At 41.8% G+C, this 27,007-nt stretch overlaps 1 protein-coding gene and 1 long non-coding RNA gene across 3 annotated transcripts in view; one reads left to right on the forward strand and one right to left on the reverse strand.

The window, feature by feature from the left end:
* The window catches only part of LOC146362949 (teashirt homolog 1-like), a 31,031-nt gene extending 21,278 nt beyond the window's left edge, over positions 1 to 9,753 (reverse strand). The window contains exons 1-2 of one of the 2 annotated variants that reach the window (XM_084918873.1): positions 9,526 to 9,753; positions 8,420 to 9,027 (exon numbers count right to left, since the gene is read on the reverse strand). In XM_084918873.1, coding sequence (XP_084774999.1) covers positions 8,420 to 8,459 — 40 coding nt within the window. In that variant the 5' untranslated portion in view covers positions 8,460 to 9,027; positions 9,526 to 9,753. Of the gene's footprint in view, positions 1 to 8,419; positions 9,028 to 9,196 lie in introns of both variants that reach the window. The other variant, XM_084918872.1, reaches the window with a different exon arrangement.
* A 446-nt stretch (positions 9,754 to 10,199) lies between these two features.
* On the forward strand, positions 10,200 to 21,615 carry LOC146362950 (uncharacterized). The gene is made up of 2 exons (XR_014799195.1): positions 10,200 to 10,666; positions 12,217 to 21,615. It is a non-coding gene; the product is annotated as an uncharacterized LOC146362950 (long non-coding RNA).
* Positions 21,616 to 27,007: the final 5,392 nt, after the last annotated feature.

Genomic DNA, 27,007 nt, shown 5'->3' on the forward strand with positions numbered 1-27,007 from the left:
TCTCATATTAGGACTCTTGAAATACTTTTAGACTAAAAACAGCTTCACCAGAGAGAAAGTCATTTTTATGAAAAGAACAGTGAATTATGTTTGCAGTAAGGTTTTATTCATGTGCTTTCTTTCCAAACTGAGCTAGAATGATGGAAAAGCCATGCAGCCAACTTCATGCAACTATTGCAAAGGCAGGACTGCCACTTGCATTACGCTAATAAATTGATATATTTTGTTATTTCCAACTGAATGTTGCTTTTGAACCTTCTCATGTCCCAGAGCTCTCTTTAGTTAGTAAATGCCCGTCTGAGGTTCAGTCTTTTCTGTGTTTTTTAGCTTCTGCTTATTGTCCCTGTCCCTTTTCACCTCCGTCGCTTCCCTGCCAAAGAGACTCTTTTTCCTGTTTTAGCTGTAGAGTCAAGCCCCCAAGTTGTTTCATATGCAGTGAAAGACATTGAGACTGATGAGCAACCAACCAAAGTGCCGATGGTGTCATCGCTCTATCAGCCACAAACCAAAACCGTGCTTATTGCCCATCCATAAGAAGGCAATGCAAGCACAGTTATATTGACCTGCTAAATATCTTGAAATACGTGAAAGGATTAAAAGCATTCGTTTGTCTATTTTATTCTTAAACGCGTACTTGCCTCTAAGGTTAAAATGCATCTGCCTAACAGCAGCAGAGAACGCGTATGTGCTGACATGCATGTCTTGCAGTATAGTGGAGGCACATATAATCAGCAGCTAATAACAACACATTGGGAGTCGCTGCCCCAACATAAATCAATGGGCAAAATAATTGCTAATACACTGGGTATTGATTAGAGTGCCAGCCAATGCATTCATTTTCTGGGGCGACTGTGGCTAAGCGCTAACGCAGTGACAAGGGTAAAGCGCTATTTCTCAAAAAGGCGCACAGACGGACAGCAGGGCAGGAAAAAAAATGACTACAGGGCCTCTGCAGTAATTCTTAATTGACACCTGTCAGAGCGATGGCAGCAGTCACAGCTGCTGCTGCAGGAGAGCGTCTCCCCAAGTCTTGTTCATCTGTCACTTTTAATACCTTTTCTTCAGACCCTCTGTTGTCTTCTTCCCCTCTCCCACCCGCCCCTCTTAAACCCAGATGTTCAAGGCTGCTTAACAGAAGCGACTCTACTTCAAGGCCACACAGCACAGCCGTCCGGTGGTCGCTCTCTCACCTAAACACTGTTGTTTTTTTTGAATGTTGCGACTCAGACAAAGCCCTTATAGAAGCTAGCCTTGGCAGCCATATTGAAACTCTTTGGGACAGTTATTTTGATGACCTTTCATTTTAGTGGTTACAGAGACATAAAACTGCCTGCATAGAATCACCCCCAAAACACCTTGTACTGTGCTATTGTCAAATTCTCTTATAAGATCTCAGGATCACATCAGTTTTTCACTCTTACCACAGCTGACTGAGTACTAAGAATAGTTTTCACTGCGGTCATGTATCTCCAGTTTTATCTCTCGCGCGATCGCCTAATTACAGCAACAGGCACCGCCATCGTGGCAATTTCCAGTATATTAAGGAGAGATGAAAGGAAAACGTTGTTGCAAAGCAATTTCCAAGATCGCCGTAGCAAAATGCAAAAGACGAATCAGATCTATAAAGCCTCGTCACTCCAGTGTTCCAGCAAGCATTATCAATCAATCACTGATGCAACATGCGTTCATGCTAAAGCAGTTCTGCTGTGAGCTAGAAAATATGAGGAAACAGAGAAACAGACACACAAAGCACACAAATCACAATGTGTATACTATAGTGGAGGCAGACAGGTGCTCCCCAGAGTACACACTGACCTCTGAGTGTACCCTGGACCTCCCATCGTCCTGTATTTAGTCACGACTGGCCATTTTTCTTTCAGTTTTTTTGTTTCGCATCCATTTTGCGTCGTCTACGCTCGGCCTAATAATTTTTTTTGCCTGCTTCTTTAATTATCAGCGTTATCGGAGGTAGTGACAGAGCACAACTGAGTTTGGTGTTTGTGTAGAACAAAGTAAGTGCAGCTGGCCTCTCTCTGGGGGTTTGACAACCCACCAGTTCTTCAGTGCTTTGCTGTGGTTATTTTCAGTTGGCCTCAGTTACATTTACTAACTGGATCTTCTAGGTTCTTAAAGAAAATGTGCAAATAAAAGAACCGATTGTGTCAAATGAATAAATTAGGGAATGATTTTAATTTCAAACAAATGCAAAAAAAAAAGAGTTGTTTTCAGTCGCTGGTGGTGGGTTTTCTTTCTGATACACGAGAGTTCACTGAATGTTCTGCATTGCTGATTGAATAAATGTACCAGAAGATGTAATCTTGAAATTATACTGACTATTTTCTGAGAGAAAATTAGTAACAGGGGAAAGAAAATAGTGGGCAATAAGAGCAATTCAAGTAAGTTGCAGCTCTGTCCATAAATCCTGATTGTCACAGTGAAGCAGAGGTTTTGAACGGCCTGGAGATTTCTTGCGATGGTTTGAAAAAGCGTCCGTGAAGTCTCCGAACTGAAAGATGGCGGTGTCATCGCTGTAATATTTAGCAGCCAATCATGTATAGACGGGATGGGAATGACACCCTGATAAACAAGACAGAGAATCTTGGGTTAACTTGGTAAAAGGCTAGATTCATCTGGATAGGTTTGATTTCCTAAACCAAACGACCAAAGGAAGAAAAATATTAATAGTCACACCTATTCTCTTGTGTGAAAGTCATATGTTTGATCTGTGCCTCCAGGACTCCCATCTTGCATCAGCTGTTTTTGGATTCACTGGTTGCTTCTGAGGATATACACAGACGTTATCGCTGCTTGTCCACTCACTCAGCTTTTTTCCCTTTTTCTCAGTTAGCAGGAAAACGCTTCCTTCATATGTATGCTTCACAATAATTAGCAACCGGTGCCCTAAAACCCCCTCGGGTCCAGTCATGTGAACGGATTCCTTCTTATTATTCCTCTTCCTAATGTTTTATATCCCCACTGTAAATTGTGGCTTTTTGTTTTGCAGCTGTTTTGAATCGTAGCCAAGGTATCTTTACGAATCCAAAACAGGCGCCGAAACAACAAATAAGCGCAGGATGTGTTTCGGCGAGGCAGAGGGGGTTTCATTCTTGTAAAGACGACCTTGTTTTCCTTTTATTTCTTTGTCACGGCTCCTCGTGTTTGCGCTTGAGCGAGAACCCAGGTTTTCCTGCTTCCTCTGAACCTCATTAAGCTCGGGGATAGTTTTACCTCGCGCCCGCGGCTCTGAATGCCTTTACGTCTTCACTCGGTTGGCGAGTCTAATTCCCGCATATTTTCAATTCAACCCTCTTTTCCATAAGAGCAGTCATCGATCTTCATTTGTCACTTAACCTCCACGAAGATGAGGACAGAGAGTGGAGTTGTGTGAGTGTGCGTATTAGTGTGTGTCTTTGATTTCCTGACACCACATGCAAATGAAACTAGAGTGCGGGATAGCAAATATATCCACCGACTCCTTCAGTCAATGTCACCTGTTAATGACACTTTACCTACACTGCATTATCACAGGATCTGAATATTTCACACACACACCCGCACACACACACGCACACACACACACACAGGGCTGAGCAAACTCCTCATCTTGCCCAGTGATGCAGATTGGTTCACACACACATTCACAGCAAGAAACACACTTTTCACTCCACATGTGTTTTTTTCCCCTCTCAGCACTGCTTCAAACCCTGACAAATGTCATTAAATCCATTATCAGAAGCATCCCGATAAAACTAACATAAGGTTCTAACAGTCATCATTTTGTGCTTGTTTCTCAGCTGACAGACGCCGCGAGCTAAATTCCTGCAGAGGAATACAATGCCAAGTAGCAACAACAAAATGTATTAATGCTGCTCGGCTAGGAACTTTGTTCCTGCTCTGTCAAACAAACCAAAAAGCTGTTAGCAGAAAGATCAGAGGGAAAGGCAGAGCATTAAGAAAATCTTCTCACACTCGCGGAAAGCCGCATTCACATTAAACTATTAAAAGGCCTCTAACGCCTACCGCATGGCTACTTGAGTCGAGTCACCCACGATCAGAGCAACGGCTTCTTTGTCACCGGCGCGTTTTTGATTGTCACGTGATGCTGCAGGCAAACTCGGAGCCACCTCAGCTGTTGTTGAGTTTACACTTGAACAACTGAGGTGGGCACATGAGAAGCGGGTGATACCGAGTTGATTTTTATCAAGGCAGCTTGCAGACTTGACACCTTGCTGAATTTGTCAGCAGTAATCGGTGGACCTGTCACTGATCTGTCAGCTACCTGGATAATTAGGGACCACAGCTAACGATGCCGTCAAGGAGAAGGGAAGCCCCACCCCCCGAGTCATAATTAAGAGACTCCTTTTGAGGCAGAGATAGTGGCAGCATAGGGCAATCTATTTAGGAGAGAAGAAGGCAGCCGCTGATGTCAGTGAAGACGCTCACCGGGCTAGGCAATGTGTGTGCATCCTGGCTTGTTGTGGCTTCGGTGTAGCCGAATGCTGCACGGTGCTTTAATTAAACATGTGTAGAGCTAAGCTACAAAGAAATCATTAAAATGTAGCAGTGAAGTTAGTTTACAGCGCACGTCGAATGATGCATATTTAAAAAAAGGAAAGAAAAAAAAGAACAGCATCCACAGTCTGTGATTATAACCTGAGTGATTTATGTTTAGAGTGCTAAACTTCTAATTAGCTACACAGTCAAACCTACTCAGTTACCTTACAAATTTATCAGGAGAGCAGGAAAGGAAAACCAATTACTGTCTTCTGAAAGGGCCACGCAGCCATGTTTAACAGCGTAGCAGCATCTTTCTCTCTCATCGTGACCTGCACTAATTCTGTCAGCACAGGAACTGATCGCTTGGCTGTCAGAGGAGATGAGGATCAGGATCAGGATCAAATATTTCGAAACTTGGGCTTTTAACAGCGAACAGGAACTGAAAACAGGGCACGCGTGAGTATATAGACATTTATGGAGCTGCATCCTGCTCAGCTCACAGTGGATTGGTCACTTCACAGTGTGCTCCCTCTTCCTCTTTCTCTTTTACTTCAGCCAGTAAAAGTGAGTGTGGTGCGGGGTACGTAATCAAGACGATCCTTTCGTCCTTATTTTTTTCTTTTTTTGAAGCTAGACCTTTTTAAATCCCGAGGAATACATTTAACACGGTGTCACACTGTAATCACGCTCACGTGTTGAATGATTAGTTGACAGATTCATTACTTAGAGTGACAGTGTTTGATTTAAGATATCGCGGTTGGCAAACTAGAAGCAGGATGAGACATGCGGCAATACCATTAATTTTCAAGCAGCAATCAAACCTGTGACCTCTGCATCGAGGCAAATCTGGAGTTATGGCTTCTCTGTAAATGTTATATAAAGTATCGCCTATCTGCTAATTAAACTAAACGCTGGTTATCTTGGTCTAGTATATAGAACGTGCTGTCATTTTTGAAGACAACCTTGCTACTGAACAGTCTAAGAGGTCCTTTTCTTTAAAAAGTGGCACGAGCTTAAGTTAATGTCTGCTTTTATGGTTTAGCTAACCATCTCGACTCATCGGTTAATCTGCAAAATGTCCAAAAATACAAAGGAAAATGCGACCAAACGAGGCAAAACCCAAAGATGTTGGATTTCCTGTGATAAACAAGAGTCAAGATCTGGTCAGTGTTGGATATTTTTATTGTTTGATAAGCAACTAAACTCGCTGGTGACGTTTAAATTGTTGGGTAATGGTTTCAGGCCCGACTTTAATTGCACTTAAATTAAAGCAACACTGGCACAATGGCAACACATGCACTCTTTGCAGCTGTTTTACCTTAAGCTAGCATGGGCTCAGTCAGCAAACTGTTCGTATAAAGATTAAAAAAAACCCACACAGGTTGCTCTTTTAGTGTGGTTTATTTTTACAAATCAATCTCTCACCACACTTGTTTATTCTCATCTTTGATTATTGTTACTTTACATCGCTGCATTGTTTAGCTTCCATTAATTACTCGAGGAATGCATGTACATAGCTGCACTTTGGTGAAGGGAGACGGAAAAAAGAAAAGGGAAAAAGAAAGAAAGAAAGAATGAAAATGACGACAAATGACTGCAGCAAAAGTCTCTACTGCTCAAATTGCTCTGCACTGAACTCAACTGCCAAAACTAACAGATGCAGTAATGCGGTTCCAAATGAAAGAACACTGATGTATTGTCACTGGTCATAAACTAGATAGGGTACAGCGCCATTACAGGGTCTAAAATCATCACTGTGACTGATGAAACAGAGCCCATTTGAAATGGCATACAAAGAGCTATTGAAACCCTGTCTCCCGCTCTCTCTCTCTCTGAGGAGCATATGCAACATTTTGTTTCAGTGCAACTCCAAAGTGACAAATCTGGGTTGTGGAAATATCTGGTAATGCATTATAAAAATAGCCTGTGTTTATAGGTGTGTACACCGTTTTACTGAGGAAACAGTCTCACGCAGGCACACGCACATCAGCGGAGGTGTTAAAAGTTTTTGGATTGACCGTATGTCAAGTACTGGAAATAATGTCGAGACAAAGCCTGCCAAGTTAGGATTGACCATTACTGCCTGTGATGTATGTGTCTGTCAGAAAAAGCAGACAATCGAATCAATATTCAAAAGCTGAGCAGGAATGGGGCCACTTCAGAGCTCAGCCAAATGACCAGGAGAGTCTGGAAAAAACAAAACATACACCCCCCATGTTTTCTGCTCTCCTATGGGGGGTTTTCGCTAGCAAAGCTGTGGCAGAGGTATATAAACCGCCCCTATTCATTTTCACCATGCAAGCTTGTTCTTCAAACACATTTCTCTCTATCATCAGTAAAGCCTCGCGTCAATTAGAAATTACAGCCCCACCGAGTTCAAAGTCTTCCCGTCACAACCTTGATTAAGTCTGCTTAACCTCACATTTCCACTGCCTGCTTAACATTCTACAGCTGTTTTATTCGGCTTTGGTCATTACTGCATGAACTTCAAAGGCTCCTCTTTCCCCCGTCATTTGGAAATGCATGTCAATCACAGCCGTCTCTCGCAGGGACATCAAATGGAATCAGGCAAACATGCGACTCTCTCGCAGAGCAGCTCACGTCTGGTCAACTTAATGACAACACGTAGGCCGGACTGTCAAAAGTCAGGCTGTTAAAGTGGAATTTACTTCATCTTCATCTTTCCCTTTTCTCAAATGAAAACAGGACTTTTGGCACTTCACAGTACACCTTCCTCTAAATCACATTAAGCTATGTTTATAGAGTGCGATTACAGTTTTCCATCTCATATTTAGGAAGCTAATAAACAGCCTCGACAAAACTGGAAAAGTTAATTAGCAATTGTTAGTTTGATTATACTAAACTTGCATTTTTATACCACACTGAATCAATCAGATTCCTCTAATGACTTCCAGAACAACTTCTCCTCACTTTTCTATCCATGCTTAATATCAGATGCACTCGAGTTAAACAGCATTTCCTGTTTCTGCAGGATGAACACAGAGGTCAGGTCTGAAGTGACCATAGGAGTTCACCCTGTGATCTTGCTACGCCCCAGCACCCCTCCTCCCTTGTTCCCTCCCCCTTGGGGTATTAAACGCAAAGTATTTATCCCGCTTGAGAACTTTTCTTTCAATTTGTCTTTTCTTTGCTCCTCTGCGGGGGCCAAAAAGTTATCCTTTGAGGGAGTCCAGCTGCCGGGCGCATGCGTGTCTCTATGGTGAATGATTTACTGATGTTTATCAGGAATGAATAGATCAAAGGCAGTCGCATGACAGGCGATCAATCAAGCATCAAATCAAGGATGGCAATCCCAGAGCGGAACACAAGCTGAAAATACGCTACTTTCCCTTTCCCCCCTCTTTCTTTCTTTTTCTTTTCTTTCTTGATTTTTTTTTCTGACACTAACGCATCAAGCACGTAAGCCTGTAAAAATGAGATAAGATGAGCTTTTGTTTGGAGAACTTGGATGCTGGCAACCTAGTGGAGGATCAGATTTAAAGCTTGAAACTAAAGTGCAGCTCAGCGCATTTGCTTCTAACGGGAAAAGTTGGCACTGAATAATGGCTGCTTAAACTAAGGACACGCTACCGTTCCCACTAGAGATCGGAGATTACGCTCTAGGTTATTTAAATAAACTTTATTTTGGGTTGAGTGTTGAAAACTGCGCAGATTAAACTTCACATTTGTTTTGCTTCACTCTGAGCTACAATTCACCGATAAGCCACGGACGTCTGGTCTTTGAGCGCTTATATCGTGTCTTGCATCAGGCCTTTGGAGCTACTGCGTGAACTTGTCCGGGGTAGACACATCTGTGCCGATCCCTGGCTTTGTATCCTACCCGGGGAGGGAGCGAAGTGTGCGTGCTGGAGCCTTTCTGATGTGGGGGGTGGGAGTGTTCGGTTGCAGAGCCGGGGCTTACCTGCTGACCGCCGCGGTGCTTGCTGCTTTCTCCTCGGCATGCTGCTGCGAGACTTTCCGCTGGACTTTTCATGCAGAGATCAAAATAGCGGACGAGCTGGAGAGGAAACCGGCGCAAGGCGACGAAATCAGAGCCAGCAGCGGTTCATTGGGCTCTTCGGCTGGGGACGATGCTGAAGAAATGTTTCTGAGATTTATTTTGATCGTTGTTATTATCGGGCTGTCCGGCGAGGAAAACGATGCGGATCGTTTAGAGAAGAAAAAAGAAAAAAGAAAGAAAATCAAAAGGAAAAAATGGGGGCTCGTCCTTTAACTTCTGCCAGAAGAACTCATCGCAGGCTGGCGTGCTGAAAACTAGCAGAAAGCTCCGTGCGGATCTCAGTCTGTCGGGCAGGGATTATATGGGAGAGCTGCCTGAAGCCAGTCGCCTCGTTTCCATCAAAAATACGTCAGCCCCGCTGGCTGAACAATTTCACCCCCCCGTAAACAGCAAGAGTGAAGAAAACGGAGATCCGGCTCGTGCGTATTAACTCACACTCCGCGGTGAAGATGAGTCCAAAACTGCGATCTCTCCCTCCGTCCAGGTGCCACAGCTCCGGTCTCCTCCAGCTATAGGAGGAAATCAGGAGGGGAGAAAAAAGGAGAGGAAAGAGTGACACGTTAGGCGGGCTGGGTGTATGTCAATCAGTCAAGTGTGAGCGTGTGGAAACCCCGGAGCAATCAACTCACATCCCATCTCCCTGAAAGCACCCACTGGATAAAGAAACAGGCTACTCACATACGCTTACCGCCCGACTGTCAACACGGACACTTGACGAATTTGTCACAAAGTCATCACAGAAAAAAAAGATAGAAAGAGGGAAAAAAGCGAGCAGATTCCGGGTCTCAGCTGTTATTATTCCCTGATTTTTATTTATTGTTATTATTTATTTTAAAGGCGCAAGGAGGAGCGTCCCCGGATATTTCTCCGCAGTGAAATGTGCGCACATTGGTGATGCGTGGTGCGTTCCGACAGCTCCCACTGATAGACAGACACATCCAGCTGCCTTTCCGGCCTCTCCTTTACTCCACCCCTCCACAAGCGTCACCCTGACAGTCAGAGCCCACCTGTCAATCTGCGGCTGTTAATTGTTCACTGGGACGGCTTTCATTTCAACGCCCTGCTGTCCCCAAGAAAGGTGCGTCCTGTTCCTGGACACAGGAGGAGGCGATGTGCAACCTTGTTCCCAGACAATAGAAATGAGAGGTGCCTGGAAAAGTGTGTGTGTGTATGTTTGTGTGAGAGAGATATTTGATGTAACAGTCACACAAACTTACAGCCAAATAAAGTTTTAAGTGAAATGAGGACTCGGGGCATATCTTTTACCTACAGAAAATACATTTGTAGATTCTTTTTTGAAGCACCAGGCAGATGTTATTGATCCTACATAATAAAGAAGATATTTGCCAGGAGAACAGCTCATTCAGGCCAGGCTAACTGTTAGATTTGCAACTTCAAGCATCAAACACACAATAATTCAACTACATGCAGCTTGGAATCTGGAGGGTTTTTTTCTAATAATGTATAAGAATATAAATTTCTTTCAACGTTTTACTTGGAGAACAGGAAAAAAATAATGTTTGCACTTGAGTTTTCAGCTAGATAAGATGCTGCTGCAGCATTTCCTTTGTCAGTTTTTGGTCTCAAAGTTTTGCAAAAACAAAACCAAAATATGTGGATATTTTTGGTGACCTCTTTAGGGGGACAAAGAAGGCTGAAGATCGATTCGTTACACCTTTTTTAAGTGGGGCTTCTGGTGAGGGAAGGGGAGGGGCTCTGAATCCGCAAGAGGCTCCATTAATAGCCTACACTCCATCCTAACTATTATCCACCATAAAGTGTTTATAAAGAGCACACAATCTCGGCTAGTGTTATTTCTAATGAGGCATCATGGTATAGCCGACTGATGCGGCAAGCGCCGAGGAGCACGGTGAAGGAGAGGAGGAAAAGTCTGAAATTTGCTTTACACTGAGCCCGATAGAGGGTGCGGTGATAATCACAGCATAACTTGGATGCCATGAAATCTGGCACAGACTGTGTGCGCTCCGTCTGCAGCCAGGCGTCGGACTTATTATTCATCCAGCTACACCGGCTTCAGTTCAGGCTGTAAAGCAGAGGCTTTGGACCGGATCAAGGAAGAAACTGGATTAAAAAAAAACCCCAAAACAAATCTCCCAGCCGTTCCACTCCCGCTTTGACTAATTCCGGGTGAGTTTCCTAATTTATCCTTCAGGTAATTTGGCGTTTTCACAGTGACCGGGTAGTAAGTATGGATCACGAACAGCAGAGAAGTTTTCTGCTTCTCGACTGACGAGTTTATTTTGGAGCAAGCCTCCTATCTGTCTGCAGAACTCCTAATCTGCGCAGGGAACACGTCTGAGGTGGCTTATTATATGGTAAAAGAAATACCAAGTACCGCCCCAACATCTGTCTGTCCCTGCCTGGCTGCTGATTGATGGAACAGACTTACGTCACTAATATTTCCATCTCAGAGTCTGCGGACAGACAGGAGAGCTGCGTTTCTCCATCTTATGGTGCTTTTCATATAAAGCTAACACAGCTGTGGAATATAAATACACACACACACACACACACACACATTTCTGTTTATTTAGACTGATTAGTAGGTTTCATTTCCTACATTTTTGAACGTGAACACACATTTACTGGAAAACAAATGTAACGATTTAATATCTATTGTTTTGTAGTATATGTTATCCTCATTATAATAATTCTGATTGTTGCCATTAACTAACTAGTAAACATCTTACCTTTGCTTATTCGTATATATGTTTATGCTGCATTGCTGTGTTTTGTGATGAAGTTATTAATGCAGTAATAGCCACCGCCACAAACTAATCCACTGCTAAAAAACAGTAATAAGCATCAATACCAGTATAATGAAAAAAAAAGTTTGATTAGTTTTACATTTTCAGATATATGCTGAACTTTAAAATGCTACAAAGAGGTCACGTTAATCTAATCTGAATTGAGTCAATAATGATGAAATATGAAATAGAAAGAATGTAATAGTTGTTTAAAAAAATTTTTTTTATAGATTAAGTGACATTAACTTTTGATCTTTTGCATCTGTAAGAATTTTGCAGAGGGGCAGCAAAAGGCTTAGAGAGGAGACGGCCGTGCAAGAGCTGATCTGAGGCCGGGGTGGGGACGTGTGGTTCAGGGAAAAGGGCAGAGAGCCATCTCAGCACTTAAAACATCCCTGCACATGCACATGAGACGCTGCAGTATTGTGTCTTATCCCATCTTTTTCTCTTATTCCCTCATCTTGTTAGAGGACGCGTATACGTTAGTGACCTTGGAGCTGAATTTCAACAGCCTGTTGAAACACACACACACACGTTTTAATAAATGCCCCTCTCCGTGTAACCTCTCACCTAACATATAGGGTGTTAGGTGTACAAGTGAAAGTCGGTGTCTTGCGATTTGGAGATTGTGATCCAAACTGCTCGCTATAGTAGATCCTCTAACTGTGATTCAGCCACTCGTGTCCATGTGTGCGAACGAGAATTGCCAAACACAGAAACGGTTGTTTCCTGCCTCCCACCCCCAACTTGTACACACAAAGCACCTTCCTCCACTTAACTACAGCTCACTGACAGCACGATGACATGTCACGCGTTTTCTGCATGGAGATAGCCTCTCAGAGCTGTGAGAACATCCATGCAGCCTCTGTGTATATCTACATACGTTATAGTTTTTTCTTCCTTTTGTCTCCTTCCTTTTCCTCTTTCTAGGTCTGACATGATGATGCAAAGCAAAGCTGTTTATACAGTCTAGCGGATCACAATGCAAACAAGTCCTGCGGGTTGTCAAATCAGGTGAGGCACTTTGAAAACACTGATAGTCTCAGATGACCAAATAATGCCAAACGCAATTATTTTGCCGAGCGAATGCTGTTACTTTTAATAACGACTGTGTTGTTGCTCTAGCTGCAGTCATAAGTAATCTGTGAATTATATGCCGGACTGGCGTATACATAAAGAACACTGAGGAAAAAGTAGGAAATTATATGTGTATTTGTTTACTGTTTCCAGGCAGTGTAATGATCATTTTTAAATTCAGTTTATACTAATGATAAGAGAGCTCAACAGCAGGGCTCTGTTACTATTTAGACCTAGTTTTGGACGCCGTCTAATAAATTTTTGTAGAATCTAAAGTTGTTAAAAAAGTGAATAAATCCACTTATGCCTCGAGGTTTGTGCTTTCACATTTTGATCAAATTTGTGCACAGTACCCTCGTACTTGGCACTCAAACACACAACACAGTAAACATCCATTCATCCATCCATTGTCTTCCACTTATCCTCTTTTAGTTTCTTCCTCTTTTATCTTTTCCTTCAGTACTATTTCAACTCTTGTGCTCCATTTGTTATCATCTTTGTCATCGTAGTCAGCATCTTAGAAAGCATTGTTGGGGGAAAAAAAATCGAAATAAAATAAATAAATAAAAATATGTGTTTAGGCCACACACGGTTTGTTTACATTTTACTTTGGGGAGGGTGGGCAGTGTCAGTTTGTATTGAGGCTACGCAAACTGTGACCTTCTGTAAATTCTGCCACTTTAATTTACAGTTTGTTTGACTTTTGTTTTAAATGGGAAACTTTTATACAAAATGTATAACTTTTATATATCTGAGAGATAAAAAAAAATGTAAATGTCTTTAGTACTTTAACAAGGAATTGTTGGAATTTTTTCCCATTTGATGAATTACACAATGGACCACACCAACAGTTAGTTTAATAATAAGCTAAATGATAGTTAACACACCAGAACTATAAATGTATATCAGCGGATAAATTATTAATACTAAAAAGGTTTTGAGACTAACATAATCTGCAGGATTGCTTTATTCACATTTTAGAAACATATCTGTTACCCTTAGGCATTCATTTGTGCTTTTATTCTGAAAAATCTATGCTTATCATTTCAGTTTAAGGATCTATTTTATGTAATCATGCTAATGGCGAAGATTATTGGAAAAAAAAAATCCTGCTGGAAAAAAGCATGAATTTAATGCCTTCCTCTTAATATTTATAAATAATTAATGCGGCGTTGCATATTTTTGGCCTGTGGCTAACCGTTCAAGCTTTTTGCAGCCAAAGACCTCTGATGTCAAAAGGTTTGGGCTCTGCTGGCATACAAGTATGATAAGTGCACTGCAGATTTGCTATTGGGGGTGTTGTTACCGTCTGCAGGGCACACTGCTGGACTCATAAACGCATTCATAGTGGACCGAAATAGGGTGTAATCTTTGCTTTTAGAATCGTTCAAATAAGTTAAGATTTCGAATGTTGAAAGCTCACGGCTTATGATAATACCTCTCCTCATAATCTTGAATAATCTTCAATCAATGAAGGGTCCTATCAGATTCCCGACAATCATTGACAGCCCGAATATAAGAATATATAATAAAAAATTAATAAAGAACAGGCTCCAACTTTGACACGAGATATATCTCCACATCTATCAGATAAGACTGCATAATTAAAATGCCAAGTGTGAGTATGGAGTGAAGGAGAGGGTTTTTTTTTTTTTTTATATTTTTGATATAGAGATTTACTTTTTCCATGACTTGTTTAAAGTGAAGAGTTTAAAAAAATGTGCTGCTGTAGTTTTGACAATGCAATTAAAGGTTTGTAATCCCCACCTGGGCTTTTTTTTTTTGATTCTGTCAGTTTGGACGAAGAACGTGATGAAGTGCGGTGCAGCGGTGACAGATGCAAGTTTATTAAAGGATTGGAGTCTCGGAGGGATTCGAGGTGTTATTTTACAGCACGCAGAACCTGAACTGAGCCGCTTCAGCTTGTTTACATTAGCTGTGGCGGAAACAAAGTATGAGCAAAGTAAATGCAGAGCATCAGGATGCAATGTGGTAGATTCCCCCCCCCCCCCCAAAAAAAAGAAAAAACAACAACTATTTAAACGCTACACACCACCACGGGTCAAACGCTACTCAGGCAAACGGTGTAAACGACGAGATTTCCCGCTTCCTCAAACAACCTTGCTAAAAATCCGTCCCAACTTGGCTGAAGAAAGTGACATATTTCACATTTCAAAATACCAGCCTCTCTGACACGCACATTCCTTCCCTCTCCTCCTCCCTTGCCTTTTGTTTTCCTTGACACGTGCGCGCCAATTAGCATTTTTCAGCCATTAAGGAGGAAAGAGAAGCAGCCAAATGTTTGTCTCTCCCAGCTCTTTTTCCGACAAGAGTTTTCGAATGTCAGTGAGGGAGGGGGGAGAAAAAAGAACATTCAGACAGAATGTGGAATATTATCCTCAGTGTTAACATTATCTTCTTCACATAACAATTACCAGTAGCTTTGTCTGGGAAACTGGTGTGACAACGCAACCAATTGGGTTTACGAGAGCAGTCGTCAGTCCACATTTAGAGCAATTTAAAATGATTTTCAGCGAGAGTACACAAGCAATCGGGATTACTTTCATCTCCAGTGACGTCATGTAAACCTGTATAACATTTTGTTTTATGAATTTTTTTACATTTTGACTTCTGAGCACAATGAGCTCCTTTCAACCGCGTGCGGTAAAACCTAAAGCAGTCTGCAAGAACTACATCTTAATGCTAACTCGGGCAGTAAGACGATAGATAGACAGATAGAAATCGAGCCTTTTTGTCATCAGGTCCTCTCGTGTGTCAAATTAGGGCGTCCTAATCTTTTCCTTTTACTCTTGAATTTAAATCTGCGAATCTCATATTGCACACATCCCTCGCTGCGGGGCTTTCGGCTGCTAAAATCTGTCACCGCAGCTGGTGTGTCGTACATTAAGGGAGAAAATGCTCTTAAAAAGGTGCTTTTCTGACATTAACATGACTTGTGTGCATAGCGCCGGTCGATCTGTGTAGTTTGAGGCATATATTTATGAATAGGAACCTTTAATTAGGGCTTGTGTTTCCTCCCTAGTCACATTGAGGGATGGTCCTCGCCGACATTCATTAATGATAATCACCAAGAGCGATGGCATAGCTACAGGCCAAGTCTCAGGGGAGCCGACACTTGAAAAGAAGCATTAAATTACACAGAGGGACTCTTTAATTGCAAAAAGGAAAATATATAGCCATCATTGTTAAATATGATCTTTTGTAAGCCTTTACTGGTTCAAGGATTTGTCCCAGGGTTTTCTTATCCTCACATTCGTTTAAACGAATCTAGGGCCACAGTTTAGCCGTAATACGTCACAGAGCCTTTGCGCATCGAGATGTTTGCCTCGGTTTTATGTATCGCAAACAAAGCACCAGCTGTAAATAAATCTACAGCAAAACCTGAAATCTCGGCAAACCTGCACGTGGAGACGTACAAATCTCAAAGATTATTAATGCAAAAACATCTACGTTGTGTTTTTGAAAGTGCCTGAAATTGTACATGGGCTTTCGCTACTTAAACGTGTCTGCGATTCAAGCGGAGCATGTGAGCAGTGGAAACAGGCTGTCAGGGAGGCAAATAAAGGAGAAAAAGTGTTTCTGTTCCCAGATTCTGTCGTTTGGCAATAAAATGGTCTTGATATAAATAAATAAATAAAAGTTATGCATGAACACACACACACACGCATACTCATACACACCCAAACTCCTGACCTAATTGCTCAGTCTCATTCAACTAATTAATCACAGCTGACTTAACATGGTGACAAGGTTAGGTAGGTGACATTCTCCAAAAAATCCTGTCTTTCTGTCTCCTCTGTTGCTTTTTTCCTTTTTAGCCTTATTTATTAACCATTTCACCCCTTCTCTCAGATTTTTTTAAACAGGTCCATCTTTTTAAATTTTTTTTGTCCTTTTCACTTCTATCCTTCTTTCCATCTTCCTGCCCTTTGTGTAGTTTTTGTCTCTTTCTGTCCTTCCTATCTCTGCCCCCCCCATCAAATCATGTCTAGTAAAGGAGTAAATGGGAGAGCATAACTTGGCCCACATCTATTTTTACCTGTTATTGAAGGCGGATGTGTGGGGGGCCCTAGCAGAGGTGAGAGTGGGCATGCTCGGGAAAGAGGCGTGTGTGAGTGTGTGCGTGTTGGTGGTGGTGGGGGGTTAGGGGCGGGGTCACAATGCTCCATTAATCAAAAAGAATGACACTCATGTCGTCCGTGACAACCATCCTGCCACCCGTACGTCTCTTCCCCTCCTCCTCCATCCCACTCAAACAGGACAACTTTAGTGATGGGGAGGGCGAGAAAGAAGAAGTAGAAGAAGAAGAGAATGAGAGGGGGGGCTGGGGTGGGCGAACTTTATTAATCAAGCATCTCAGATTAATTGTTATGAAGTGTCACCCATAAATTCTCCATTTGGATTTAATAATCTTGGAGGTAGACTTAACAATCTCTGTCGTGATTTGAGTTTTATTGAAGAGGCTGCAGAGAGAGAGAGAGGGGGAGAGACAGAGCGAGAGAGAGATGCAGTGACACAAATAGCTTCTCAGCGGACAGTCCCTCTCCACATGACAGTTATGAAATACAATTATCAGCAAGATCTGCTTAAGAATTCATCAACTGCACCCTGCCTTCCAAGGAGAGAAGGGGAAAAATATCCTACATACAAAGCAAGTCTTAACTGATAAGTCTTCTCTTTTCCCTGCAGCCCTTAAACTATCATTTCAATTCCTCTGTCTCAGACATGTTAAGTCACTGTAAAGGTATGGTACACGTGTGTCTTTGAAAGCTCCCTGAGCCTTATATAAAGCATAAATCATCAGGTAATCAGGGACTACGGTAAATGACACACCGCACGCAAACCGGCACGATAGCGAGCATCTCGTTTGAAATGTACAACCCGTTGGTTTGCGTCAGGGTCAATATTAGCAGTTAATCTGTGCGTGCGGTAAAAACATACTGTCAGTGAATTGTACAACACACTGTCAGCTCTCAAAAGTAACGGAATCATAAAAAGGCAAATGATTTCAATCAGCTGTCGTCTAATTGCAGTCGCATCTTTTGAAACGGATGAAGAACGGCCACTATGTAGGTTGACAGTATGCATAAAATTAGCATAGCTTTGCATATTGCAATTCCATTAGTGGTAGTGTTATTGGAGGCTTGGGCTTTCCTTCTTATTGCACAGTGGCATTGTCTTAAAGGGACACGGGCAGGATGATAGTAAAAGATAAGAATCATTAGGACTCAAAGCGGAGCTAATTTCTACATCAAAGAGCAGAATCTCGCATGATAACGTCGTCCGATACGAGGAAGGTGTTTTATAAGAAAAACGCTCTGACAAAAGACAGATCTGAGAAATGGAAAGGGGCTCTGTCTTTGCTCGGAATATTAATGGTAAGTCTTTCTGTGACCGTTTTTGGAAAATGGCGGTGAAGCTTGTTAAACATGTGCCTTTAACTACACTTTCCCCTGCGTGAGATATCGTCCTGATCAATGATGCCTCGCCCGTGTGAAAAATGACTATAGCTGGATTCACGGTAAATGTTTTAGCTATCAACACTCCTTCATGGCCAATCCCTCACTGACACTACATCCTGGCGGCAGCCTGGTTGAATCCAAGCCCGTCTTCTCCCATCAGTGATTGCAGTCGTCAGCCGGTGATGTGTGGCTCCTGAGCGATCGCGTCGCTTCTGGCTCATTGGTTTCAGTGAGTTGCGAGCGCTAATTCAGCGAGGTGGCGGAGAAATTTTCTAATAATTTTGTGACACTGGAGCACCGCAAGAGGCCAGACCACAGACAGTTTGTTTACACTCACTTCGATAATGTAATTAAGACCAGAGTAAAGCAACACAAATTACTACAACTACCATGTGAACTTTTTTTTAATTATATGAATTAAAGTCATAATCAGGGAGCATCAAACTCAATTAAGAGAGCTCGATTGCATGTCAGTCTCTTCCATCACTCATGTCAGTTTAAGTCTTTATTAAGCCAAGGAAAGCAGTTTGTTTAAAGCGATGCAAGGATTCTTGAGGAAAGAGCCAACATTTTGCTTCTTGAGCTTAGCAATCTGACAATTCACAGACTAGCCATATTGTTCTGCAGTGACGTACAGTGGCCGTGCATTAGTCACTGATATATGTGTAAATATACTGCTTGTTTAAAACTGCAGCTACTGTAGGCACAACCAGGTGGGTATCATTAAGCACACCCAGCTCTCTAATGTGCATTTAACCCTAAAAGAATGGAAATGCCACAAATGCACACCAAGAAAACAAATACAATGTGTCTTTTATACAATTAAATGATTGAATACAATTTTTCTGCAGGCAAAACCTTAATGCTGTTCATGTCCATGCAGTTCATGTGTCTTCCACTCAAGCAGAAAGCCCCAAACAGAGATGCCATTAGAGCTGGGCCATATCATACCGTTCACGGTAATACCGATATAATGTTGGGCAACGGTATGAAAATGAAATATCGCGATAGAATATGGGTAAAACACGCATGCGCAGTGCCTATGTTTTCATACGCACATGGCGGAAAAAGCATGGTGGCGATGGAGAATGAGAAGGGCGAAAGCGGATCGTTGAATGAAACGGCTGAACCAGAATTGGTTTGTAAAAATGCTGCAACTTCAGTGGTGTGGAACTGGTTTAGCTATCGTCCGTATGATACACAATAAAGCACTATTTTTGGTAGAGCATGCTACCGGGCCGTCGTTATTACCGTGTTTTTTGGAAAATACGGCACACTTAAAATCAATCCTTTGATTTTTATGAAAATCAACAGTGCCCCTTATAATCAGGGGTGCACATAAGTGGTCTGCAGGTGCGCATTCGCTGTCAAAAAAAAAGATGCGCACCAGATAAGAAGGTGCAATGCGCGTTTGCATACATAAGATTTTCTGGAGGAGGACAGACATTTGTTTAGAACTCTTAAAGATGTCGAAGAAGCAAGCTCCTTTAAGCAATTACTTTGGTTTTCCTCCACCTCCAAAGAAATGTCAGAAGGAGTCCGAACCGCGAAAGAAGCGCGTATTCTCGGAAAAGTGGTTGCAGGAGGTGAGCTGGCTTCAAACCAATGATGAACGCTCAGAGATGTGGTGCAGAATATGCCGTGAAAATCCCACTCTAGCGGACAACAACAGTGCCTTTTATATGTACGGAAACGTGCGTTTCAACTTCTTTTCTGGTGCGCGTCTTATTTTGACAGCGAATGCGCACCTGCGGACCACTTATGTGCACCCCTGCTTATAATCCCGTGTTGCTTATGTATGAATTCTGGTTGTGTTTACTGACCTCGAAACGATTTTATGTGGTACACGGCGCTCAAAAATCTGTCAAATGTTTTAGTACGACTTTGCTAACCCATATGGAAAAGAAACAGTAAAAACTTATATGATTTACTCATGAAAGTGGCCACTTTCTCATTACTTTCATATATTGTTTTAGTAAGTATCCAAAACATACAAGTTTCATTATATAATTTTTCAAGGGATCTTATATCTGTTTTCACTCTTGTACGCTTTTCATACAAGTTTCACACAAGACAGATACAAACTTTCTAAGATTTATATATATCTTTTCCATATGGGAAGCTACGAACCCGCACCGCTTGATGGATTGTCGGAGCATTACGGCTATCGTAGGCAGGAGCCTCGCGGAGTGATACGTACTGTGCTTCAACATAATATTACCGTATTGTGTGTGTATTAACCTCTTTTTTTGTGGATATTATACATGGTTACGCTGAGGATATGTTGGCCGATTTCCACTGGAAATACCTTTTGGTTAAACTGTCAGCAAGGAATTTGCACTGTTAAATTTTTATATAACTTTAATGAACATAAAAAACAGCCGCTTGTTTAAGTGAAAATACATTGATGGGGGTTTTTTTTGCACTAATAAAGTTGTGGAGTTGTAAAGTATTTTGTCTAGTGTCAATTATATCATCAGTTATATTGTTATCGCAAATTTTCAAATGTATATCGTGATAAATATTTTTGGTCATATCGCCCTGCTCTAGATGCCATGGTGGTATTTTTTTCACTTAAAACAAACATTTTGAGAAATTAATATATAACAAGCTTTGTTTGCATTTACAAATACCTTTTTTTGGTCAAATTTCAGATTTCTAAGACAGCGGTCCCCAAGCTTTTTTGCGCCACGGACCGGTTTATGTCCGACAATATTTTCACGGCATTTAAGGTGTTGCGGATAAATACAAAAAAATAAAACCAGTACCGGTACCAAAAAAAAGAAGATTTATTCATAAAACGGGAAAAGATCCAGGGAAACTGAGTTAGTGATAAAAACAATAAATAAATAAAGATAAAAACTGATAAAAATCCTGAAAACCATAAATTTCACACCCGAGCCTCAACTCTCGCGGCCCGGTACCAAACGAATCACAGATCAGTACCGGTCCGTGGCCTGGGGGTTGGGGACCGCTGTTCTAAGATCTTGACTGGCTGGTGCTTTGACTCATTGTGTGCTGGAGTATACTGTATACTGGTTTCACATGTGCTCGTGTGGTGTGACGTCATACGTGCTGGCACTGGCACTTCATGCATGCAGTATGCAGGTCTCCCAAGACAAATAGCAGGATCCTGTGATGTTGGCATGGGCCCAAACTTTATTAAATATATACATTAATATATTCCTTTTCTGAGCAAAGCATAAACCTGGTTTATGTTATAGAAAAGGTGTGCGGCAATCCATTTCACCATCTTTTCCTAAAACTGTAAAAACTGCAAATACAATCAAAGGCTTTGCTTGCTACCATTAGCATTTGTGTTTCTGATTAAAATAACAATGTCTGTGAATGCTTACTGAAGTACTCATGCTAATCCAAAACAGCGCTTTTCCAGTTTCACTGCATGCTCTTTTTGTTTTTTTTACCCAAACCCCAAATTCCAGGTTGTTTTTGTGTACAAACTGTAAACCAAACGTCAGCTACTGCACTGCCAAAGGAAAAGGGCTGTCATCAGATCAGAAAATGCTTTGATGTGTGATTTGTTCTGTATTTTCTGTGTGTTTTCAACCATTTCCTCTTTGGTATGTTTACCAATCAGCCATTAAAGCGTTGAACTTTGTCACGTTTTGTGTTTTGCCCACAGTTTTTGAAATCATTTAATAAAACAGGTTTATAGAATTGTTTTCTCCCACCTGGAAATCACTCATAAAATCAGATGGTGAGATACACTTCCTAGTGAATAAAAAAATAAAATAAAGGATCAAGTCTCCTCTTCTATGCCTACTTTCTTCATTGCGTCTGCCCCGGTGGTCAAGGACACCCATATCAGTGGACGCCAGGGTAGGCCCCATCCATCAGAGAGCTACGTGTAATGGAATCAACCGGTGACAATGATCATCAGCACTGCAAACAATGGCCCATAAACATCAACTGACAAGTGGTCAAATGTGAGAAAAGCGAGATGGGGGGGCTGGGCGAGTGTTTGAGGGTTTGTATATGTGTGCGCACCTACACACGTGAGTCTTTCAGACACACACACACAGACAAGGAGAGATGGAGAGGGACTGTAACATAAGGTGAGGCTACTGTAGAGTAGCAGAGAAATGGTGAGGAGGAGAATTCCCCCAGGGGATGATGTGGCGGACCAACCCACTACCTCTAAAAACAAGAGTCCCCCCTTGGGTGGGAGTTCAAACATTTCTCTACCTACTTTCTCTTTATTTTTCTTCTCTCTTCTTTAAGATTAGTTTTCCTGGTAGTTTTATCAGATTGCTTGCAGCGGTGAGGGTCAGGAGAAGAGAGATGGCTCTACTATACACGTTTTTTTGTTTTCTTTAATGACAATTCTCAAAAATACTTCCAGCCAAAGGCTTAAAAATCACCTGTTCTTAATATGTGGCAAATCCCTTTCTCCCTCAGTCAGCGTTAAATAAAACCCAATTAGAGAGGCAGAGGATTTCAAAGAAAGCAGAATGATTTCTTTTTTTTACTCTATTCATCTTAAGTTTCCATCACAAAAAAAAGTAGTTGCTTTTGTCAGACGGGGTGTTTCGTCACTCCTTTTTTTTTGTCAGCTGGTTTCTCACTCTGTAATACTCTCTCTCTCTCTCTCACACACACACACACACACACACACCACTTTAATTAGCCACCATTTGTCTCAGCTTTCCCTCTTTTTCTCTGTTTATTCAAACGTCAGGAATGACACTGGCCAATTAACGCAGTATGAAATAGTTTAGCCCTCTGCAACACTTGGAACAGTACAAACCAAGTGAGATATTTGCACCGAGCTCAAGGACCGGTGCGCTGTGAGAGCTGAGGTGTAAGGAGGGGGATCGCTACAGTAGCATTTGGCAAAGACATTTTTGTTGTTTTTCTTTTTACAATCTAGCAGGAGGGTCATTATTGTTTGTATAATTTTATTTCAGACTTTCAAAACAAAAGACAACTTTGTTATTGGCACAAAGCGCGTGCAAAGTTTGAAAGCGTGGATCATTATTTTGTGTTTTGTCATTAGCGGCAGGCTAAATTGACCCTGAGATTGCCTCACTCTTCAAAAAAAACCCCAACAAAATCCTGAAATCTAGGGCAACAGCTGGATAATGGGTGCTGCAGTGATTTACTAATTGTCTTCCGGACTCAGATTAATAATTGGCAAAGCTTTAGCTGAAGTGCACATCTAAGTAGTCTTTGTCGTGGACTTGTATCTTCAGAAAAAAAAAAAAAAAGCACAAAAGGCAGCTGAGACGATATCATTACCGCTCTTTCCAAATTGAAACAGTCATCGAGAGCGTCTTTAAAATGTCTCCGGAAGCTTTCTTTTTCTTTTTTTTGTTGAGTGCAAATGACATCTCGCTCATGTTGCTGTTGGCTACATGACTGATGTGTTGAATAAGACAGTCCGTTTTGATGCTTTTGAAGGATCCCGGTTTGAAGTATATGATTCTGAAGTGCCAGCATATGCTTAGCGAGATAAGTAATTTGACACACAGACATCACAGCCTGCAAATCTTTCGTCTGGCTGCCTTGAGTGTCCACGTCGGGCGCTTTTTCAAGAACACTTTACAACTGTCACAACTGACTGTCACCGTGCAAACGACACACGCAAACGAACTCATTTTGAACACAGATTAAGACAGCTGTCATATCAAAAAAAAAAAAATGTTTAAATCCGAGCTAAAAATAACATTAATTTGATCTCTGGCGGTTTTTAAAAATTAATTTGCTATTTAGGAACCAAAGCTTCCTCCTTTTTAGCATCAGTTTGTTCATTAAAGTAATTAAATTAACTACTTATCCTCGGGATTGATGCTAGATATAAGGCGGCAGTCATTGAAAGCAACACAGCAATAACACAGCCACTCAGAAAGTCTTCCCCTGCTGCTTTTCCTTTCTCTCTCTCTCTTTTAGAATAAGACACATTTGACAGAGTCACCTACCCTAACATAAATAGACAAACACTGAATACTACTAGACACAGCACATAGCATGCATATACACAAACACGTGCACATTCATGCACACGCCAGCCGGTGGGGTCAGAGCTGCAAACGGAGTGGCTGACATTGTGGCACATCTTTGGCAGCGTTGTGCAGGTGTCGTCTGCACACAGGCTTCTGAATAAATGGATTTGAAATGATTTACCGAGGGTATCTGCCACCTGAGCACAGTCACACACACCCATGCACGGCTCCCCACATATACACCTGCTGCGACACACACACACAGCACAAACTTCTACCCTCTCTCACTGTTCATATGGAGACGCTGACGCAAAGGCGCAAACCAAAACCAAGAGGGGAAACAAGAGAAATCTGGCACAGCGGCATCCTTTTGTATCCTTACCCACTGAATATTTGAGGCGTGGATATGTTAAGATGCAGTTTGAATTCTTATTTAGTGATTTACACCCATTTGCTTTCAGACGTGATGGAAACTATTGCTGCGGTCACACTGACAATAGCCAATCCCCCGACCACTTGCTCAACTAGCGCCATCAGCAAAATTAGCAGGTGAAACGCCCGCTTACATTCTAACAGGAAGAGATGCTCCTACAGAAGAAGCAGCGTGTAGGATGAATGGCTTAGGGCGAAACATCTGGATCACAGCAGCTGTTGTCACCTACAAACCGCTTGCAGTCACCCGGGAGAAAAGAACACCTCTTTGTTTTGGGGATAAAATGCAGTTCATGTAAGTTCATAAATACACGGTGTGAGCATCCTGTGGGCATGTAAACTACTAAGCCTGTGCATGGCATAATGCAGTGGTTCCCAAACTTTTTTTGCTATGCCCCCCTTTGTTTTACAAGAAAAATGTTCGCCCCCCCCACGCACGCACAAACACATCCTCCAACCACACACACCCATATTTTGCTCCACTGCGGTTTATTTCACACCTCAAACATTTAGTAAACAATTAAGTAAATAACTAAATAGAAGTAATCTGCAATAAATTACAGGTAGTAAGAAAATAAACTACTAACTCTTTTACGCTATGTCCGCACCTACACGGGTGTTTTTGAAAACGCAGCTGTTTCGTCCGCACGTAAACGTACGCAACGTCAAAGGTACGTCACGCTGTGCGCCACATTATTGTTTACATGAGATGAATTGCAGAATGGCAGATATTCAGATTAACAGTGACAGTATTTTGTCTCTATCTTCAAGTTTTACACGCACTCAGTTACTATTTAGAAAGGCAGAGAAGTCACGGTGTGATTATTTTACGTGTAGTTGTTTTTTTTCCTGTGTAATAATATTCAACATTGCTATCAATACATTTTTCAAAAAATGCCTCTCTGTGCAAAATGGGTTCAAAAACATAAAAAACTGTGGGATACTGTTTGTCCGGGATTTGAACCGAGGGAACAAATCGTGGCAGGATCAGACTGATATTATTTGTATCCCACTGTAACTTTACTGTATAAAGAGCTAACATCTCCAAAATGTCAGGAGTAGTTAGTCATTACAAGACGTGTTTGTGAACTAAAAATCAAGAATGTGGGATACTGTTTGTCAGTGATTTGGAGAGCCCAGCGCTGCTCCCGACAAAGGGAAAGCCAATTCTGCAGGGGAGACCTACCTTGGCACTTGTGCAGGTGAAGCCAAAGGGAAGATATGCTTCACCATATTTTTTAGTCTTTGGCTTAGAATGAAGTTGGTTTGGAAACATATTCAGCGATGCTTCATCTCATGCTTTGCGTTTGTGTGGGCGCCCCGTCAAAAACCTGTCCATTATGCTAGCAGTGTCCAAGCGTTGTTTTTTTTTTTTTTTCCCCCTTTTCATACCGCGCCCCCCCTCCTCCCCTCCCCCTGCAATGGCTCTGTGCCCCCCCCCCCCAAAGTGGGCGGGCCCCACACTTTGGGAAGGTCTGGCATAATGGATAAAATATAACCACACACCTAGCTCCAAACCTGGCATTAAAAGACAAAAATCTTTGCGCTGCTATATTCAGTCTATTCAGTATCCAGTCTATTCAATAAAAAATTAAATATAGCAATCAAAACTATAATTCTCTACCCTTTGAAAATCAAAAAAATCCCTTTCCGATTGTGGATTACACATCTGTCATTTGGGGGTAAGCAGCAATCCAACACTAACGCCTACGTGACACAGTATTTGGTCTGCTGTGTGGAGGTGAGTGAGATTTGAACTGTATCCTTGACCATTAAATTATAGACCTACATGTATATATTCATATAATTCTATTGTTTAAATTCTAAAAACGCAGTCTGTTTCTAATTCAGTGAATAAATAACGTGAATGAAAAGAGACAAAATACCTGTGCAAGCCCAACCACTGGGCTAGCATCCCAAACAGCCTTTCATTACCATGTGTAGACCAAGTTTTCTCCGGTAGAAAACTAATACAAAGGATGTTACATGTTAGAAAAAATGCAATTAGGTTATTTTAACATTTTGCTAAAACATTTTTTGACAATATGCAAAGAAAAGTCTGTCCAAGAAATATGAAAAATCATATCTCTATTTTCACACGAAACACGTGAGACATCTAGTAAGACATTAACCACATAGCAACAGTTAAGTGACTACTTTGTTTTTGCACAACTAGCCTCTGAAACATATGAAAAAAAAAATGCTACAAGAACTATTGTGTGTCAGACAAACCAACAGGTGTAGTAGGGTGAAGCAGGCGGAGAATCCACCAAGTCTCTTTTCGGTTTGTTACTTGCAGACGATACAAAGCAATGCTCTGTTGCAGGCACGCAGACGGTTAACATTCTAGATGTCCAGCTCTGATGGGAGACGCGTCCCCAACAGATGGGCAAAAAGAGTAAAGAGAAAAACAACAAAGTCAAGAGGGTAAAAACGGAGACATCAGAGAGATGCATCATCATCCCACCTCTCTGACACTCTGTAGGGCTTGACCTTACCAGGCTGCTGGGTTGTCAGAGTGGCCTAATCAAGTAGTAGGCAGGGCCGCCAGACCTGCCCTGGTCGGAGAACACGCACAACCCTGACTTGATGAGTCCAGTCTGTGATACATGCGTGAGGGAGCATTTAAAAGTGGCATTTTTACCTTTTTTCATTTTCACACAAACATCACAGCTGAGATGTAGGTCAAACAGCAACAGCATACACATCCAGAGTGACAGTAAAGTACTACAGAGTATTAAATACAATACTTGATGTGCCAGAGAG

The sequence above is a fragment of the Perissodus microlepis genome, chromosome 22 (assembly GCF_051167445.1).
Source record: "Perissodus microlepis isolate ML-2025 ecotype Zambia chromosome 22, ASM5116744v1, whole genome shotgun sequence".
Lineage (NCBI taxonomy): Eukaryota > Metazoa > Chordata > Actinopteri > Cichliformes > Cichlidae > Perissodus > Perissodus microlepis.